The sequence below is a fragment of the Crinia signifera genome, chromosome 2, assembly GCF_055691185.1.
Source record: "Crinia signifera chromosome 2, ASM5569118v1, whole genome shotgun sequence".
NCBI classification, from domain to species: Eukaryota; Metazoa; Chordata; class Amphibia; order Anura; family Myobatrachidae; genus Crinia; species Crinia signifera.
The window spans coordinates 393,996,104-394,001,536 of record NC_139218.1 but is presented as its reverse complement, the minus strand read 5'-3'; the positions used below and the strand labels follow the sequence as shown (position 1 = coordinate 394,001,536).

General features: G+C 46.4%; 1 protein-coding gene across 1 annotated transcript; it reads right to left on the bottom strand.

Annotated features, from left to right (window-relative positions):
* Positions 1 to 3,307: 3,307 nt before the first annotated feature.
* Positions 3,308 to 4,252, bottom strand: LOC146058580 (odorant receptor 131-2-like). The gene has a single exon (XM_083170858.1). The coding sequence runs from the start codon at positions 4,250 to 4,252 to the stop codon at positions 3,308 to 3,310; it is 945 nt and encodes a 314-aa protein (XP_083026984.1).
* Between the last annotated feature and the right edge of the window lie 1,181 nt (positions 4,253 to 5,433).

Below are 5,433 nucleotides of genomic sequence, written 5' to 3'. Positions count from 1 at the left end.
GTTATATTATTAGTGGTGATTATATAGCGCTCCCTGTATATAACACAGCCCCATGTCCCACCAGGCCTGCGCCTGTATTCTGGTGTGGGGTCTTTGCTGGCAGTTAGGATACACTTAGCTTTATACTGTATTATATGTTATATTAATAGTGGTGATTATATAAAGCTCCCCCATTATACCGCAGCCCCATGTCCCGCCAGGCCTGCGCCTGTATTCTGGTGTGGGGTCTTTGCTGGCAGTTAGGATACACTTAGCTTTATACTGTATTATATGTTATATTAATAGTGGTGATTATATAGCGCTCCCTGTATATAACGCAGCCCCATGTCCCGCCAGGCCTGCGCCTGTATTCTGGTGTGGGGTCTTTGCCGGCAGTTAGGATACACTTAGATTTATAGATGAATCATCTGTAATAATATCACATGTGAATCACTAGTATAATATGTCAGATAATAAAGTGTCTCTATGGCCCTTATTCTGGTTGGTGCGGTAATATCCGCGTGCGTTCGTGCCGCCGATGTTTTGTGTCTGCGCATGTGCAGAGGCGTCTCTGCGCATGTGCGAGCGGGGCGTACGGCCAAATCCCACATGAAATGTGAACACTCATTACAGGGGGTGGAGAGGGGCGTGAAGGGCTATTTGGGCTCATTACCATATGCATACGCCCCGCGTTTCATGGGCGTTCCCATGCAAACGCTGGGCGTACGTATGGTAATGCAGTCGTGACGCACGTGTAGGGGGCAGACATATGACATCGCCGGATGTCAGCTGCCCGCCCAGATCCCTGCTTTTGCACGGAAAAATGTCCGTGTGGTCTGAGGTTGCGGGAGCTGGTGGACCACTCGGTCCTGCATTCGATGGTCTGCGACCATCGAATGATGGGGGAGGTTCCCTTAGATGGAGGAGGCGTATTCCATGAAAAATACACGTGCGGTCCGTTCGGCCAGCTTCTTACCGCGTACGGACGGAGTTGGCGATCCGTATGGAAGGCGGGGTTTCGCACGCACGGTCCTGGCCGCATATTCGGATCCGGCCGCACCGATCAGAATAAGGGCCTATATGGCTGATTTACTCATCTGGTCTAATGCTGGCCACACATCAGACCAACTTTCCTCCAACCATCCAACTAGTTGCTTGGATGGAATACAAATCTGGTACTGGATGGGAGCAAAGGACAATCAGAAATGTTCTCACAAACCCAGGAAAATGGACAAAAATATTCAGTCAAATTGTTTAAATCAAACAGGTTCAGCTACAGTACCGGGTCTGTGCGACAGTTTTTTCAAGATTTTGGGTGCTAATTTCTGAAGTAAATATTACATTAGCCCCCATCCAGTACTATATTTTTATTTCATCCAAGCAACTAGTTGGATGGTTGGAGGAAAGTTGGTGTGATGTGTGTAATGCTGACATACACATCAGTGTTATGTATATTAGGTGTGTTATTGTATGTTTAGTGTAATATTGTGTAGAGATGAGCGGTTCAGATTCCAAACATCGCCGGCCCGCGAGCCACACTCACGAGTTTCCGGCTTTGTTCAGAAACCCGAGCGCGGCTGAACGCGGGAATCTGGCGTTGGATTCTCGCGAGATGCCAAGTCTATAGAGGCTGGGTATCCCGGGGATTTGGCGCCATTTCACACTCACGCTTCCATCTGCGCACAGCTAAGGTCATGGCCGGCCGTTCTAGTAGGTGTGCTGCTGCAGGAGCCTGAGGTGAACTTGAACTTGAATCATCAATCACTTGTCACATCAATCATTAGTGTTCAGAAGGGTGTATATATATATATATATATATATATATATATATATATAACCGTTTGATGGGTGGCGGCACTCAAATCAGCATAACAAAGAGTCAGGAGACCAAGTAGTGTCCTGACTCTTTGTTATGCTGATTTGAGTGCCGCCACCCATCAAACGGTTGTATTACCCTGTCTTCTACAGGGGTCCACGGAGGGCACCAGACCCGGCTGCATGCCGTGTTGCTTAATTGGAGTGCCGCAAATATGCAAATTTCTATATATATATATATATATATATATATATATATATATACACACACACGCACACACACATAAATACATACCACATGAAAAGCCTGTGTGTGTCCCTCTGCACCTTACTCTATAGGAGACCTCACAGTCCCAGTGCTGCCTCTGATTAAAAACCCTCCCATGACTAGGCTGCGGCTGCTGTTCTCCATGGGCCTGAGAAGCATGTAATGAGCTCCACCAACCAGAGCTCAGCACAAACATCTCAGCCTCTGCCCCCTGGTGCAATGTGTCATGGGGCTAAGTCAACTCCCAGTAATGCACAGCACACTTGTGCAGTCAGTGTGCCTTGGCTCCCGATGTTTAGCACCATTAATCATTGTCACATTGGCAGATAGGTGAAGCAGCAGCACTACCCCACTCCCATGCACAAAACCTTTAGCTAAAAAAATATTTTGAAAAATACATGCCAACCACAGTGGGCCCCTAGCTAGAGGGGGGCCCAGGGGTACTGACCCCTTGTACCCCCATTATAATCCGACCCTGCTCTACACTCCTCCCAAGATCTGCGCCTCTCATCCACACTCATTACTCGCTCCCATTCCCGACTGCAGGACTTTCTCCGGGCTGCACCCACTCTGTGGAATCCCCTCCCAAGCACAATAATCTCTCCTCCAGTCCAGAAACCTATAATCGTTCCCTGAAAACTCATCTCTTCAGGCAAGCTTATCAAATTCCAGAACCAGTCATAGAACTTTGCATTCTGGTGGAATCGATGCAATAAAGAATACAGTATCTATCCTTATGTATCAATGCCTATTTCCCTATAGATTGTAAGCTTGCGAGCAGGGCCCTCCAACGTTTTGACTGTCTGTAAATACCCTGTTTGTTGTATCACTGTCTCCTTTGTAAAGCGCAACGGAATATGCTGCGCTATATAAGAAACTGTTAATAAATAAATAAGACTGATGTATACGTGCCATTGTGTATATTCAATGTTGCCACATGATACCCCCCAAAAAAACTTCTTAATATAAAGTTTTTTTAATTATTGTCCGACCAACTATTGGAAATTTGGTACAATGGAACGTATCCCTGGATTAGGTTGTTTAACAGTAGAACACTTAATTGTAGGTCCCAACGACTAAGAAGTCCAGTCGATGTCTTTATTTTGAGTTTATTGAGATCATTTATACAGAGGCACGAGCGAAAGCTGGTCCCCAAACAGATAAAAGGCATGTTCAAAAGAAGTTCTCCTATGGTATCATTTTACAGTAGATGCCCATAAATTGGGGGCTCGTCTCGGTCTTCACTCAATACTTGGAAACATGCCCAGTTCTGCAGATGAAGGTCCTCAGAACCCCTTGCCTTATATATTTCCTCAACACTTCATCTCGAAGTCCGTAGATTAAAGGACTAAGGAACCTGGGTACACAACTGTATATGAGGAAATTGACTGTCGGTATGAAAGGGTTGTAGTTGTACGGGTAGGTTTCTGTCAGTGTGGACAGCAAGGAGGCCATACAGAGACATAACTGGAATGCGTGAAGCAATACCGTTTTGCCAGCTTTCAAAGCGTTAGAGGACTGTGAGCTTACTCTCTGTGCAACCAATATAATGCGGACATACGTAAATAGGATGGTTAGTCCCACAGTGGTGAATCCTATCAGGAGGCTTTGTGATCTTATAACAGATTGAGTAGGATTCACTATCACAGTTGACTGGGAACATATCACAGGAACAGAAGATATGACACTGTGCGAGGAGAGTATAAGAATTATTTCGGCAACATAAGGGATGGATCCTACCACCCAAATGAGCACGATGGCCACATGAGTTCTTTGCCTGGTGCAGAGTCCACCATGCCGTAGCGGGTGGCAAATGGCCACATAGCGTTCTAAAGCCATGGTGGCCAAGTTGTAGGTAGTGGCTTTGAACGTGGCGGAGCCTATAATGAACAACAAATAGCAGCTTGGACCGGGGATCAATACGCGATAGTTGGCAGCCAGTAGAAGAACGGTTCCAAAGGCAATGTAACAGGTGTCATTGATGAGCATGTGGAGAAAGAGGATATATCGGGAGGTCTCTCGGATCGAAGAGGTTGTGAGGAAGACATTGAGCATCACGGCCATGAAGTAGAAGAGGCAGAAGAAGCAGGCAATTATCAGCAATGCCAGGATCAGATTGATCAGCTCATTTTTGCTGTTGGTAATGAGCACCTGGGAACTGTTGCTGTGAAGTCCTGAAGAATTCAACATTTTCGGAAGGTGGACATTCTTTCCTCACAAGCTGGGGTACTGTAGACATGAAAAGGGAAAATTATTATTATACATGGCAGTTACCTTTGTACAAATTCATAGATGATCAATGACACTGGAGGTGATTCAGCAGTAATAGCGGAAATGTTAAAATTGCTATTTGTCAATATTTGCAATTCTGCACAAGTGTGAGGGCTTGCATTGTATTTACAATCTGGAAAATGTGATGGTGAAGGCTGGCGATGGTGCTGGGTGGGCAGCAACACAGCATTAGGTGGGTGCAGGCCAGAAAATGCTGGGGGGGGGGGTCGGCCAGGGGTCAGCACTAACCGCACATGCACAGACCCCCGGCAACCGGCAAAACGGAGCGCAGGGACTGGCCCCTTTCAGAACCCCTGTCCCTGCACCTGCAGGAACATACATTCGGCAGTAAGGATCGCATATTGCAATGTGATCCTGGGTGGTAAATGCTGCCCAAGGCGATCCTATAATAAATGGGACCTCTGATTTGGAGGTAAATTTGTATTCCTGGTAGGTGACGATGGGGGCTAGCTATGAGCGGATATGTTATGAGCGTGATCAGTAGTGCTGAAAGTGGGGTATTAATTCCCAGTGCTTGATGGAGGAGCTCAGCAGGGGTGGAGCCTACTGCTTGTTCCCCCCACCATCCTCCCCTTACAGGTCAGCTGATGTGTCTCCCCAGCCCAGTCTCCTCTGGCTATGTAGGGGCAGAGCGAATGTGCTGATCACACCCCTCCCTTGATCTGATCCTGGTTGAGGAGCCCTGTCACCCCCTGTGGCGTCACAAAGACTATTTATTCTGGGGAAGAGAGATTTGTACAGTGTAGCCCACAGATTTTGAATGTGAGTAGAAGTATTTTATATTGAATACGGTAAAATACAGGCAACCAATGGAGGGACTGGCAGAGCGGATCAGCAGACGATGAGTGTCTTGCTAGGAAGATCAGCCTTGCAGCAGCATTCCTAATGGATTGCAGTAGGGAGAGTCTGTTCTTAGGAAGACCGGTAAGGAGACTATTTCAATAATCAATGTGGGATATAATGAGTGCATGGATTAGTTTTTGAATTGTCTTGTGTGAGATATGGACAAATTTTGGATATGTTTTTAGATGTGCGTAACATGATTTAGAGAAAGATTGAATGTGATGAATAAAGGACAG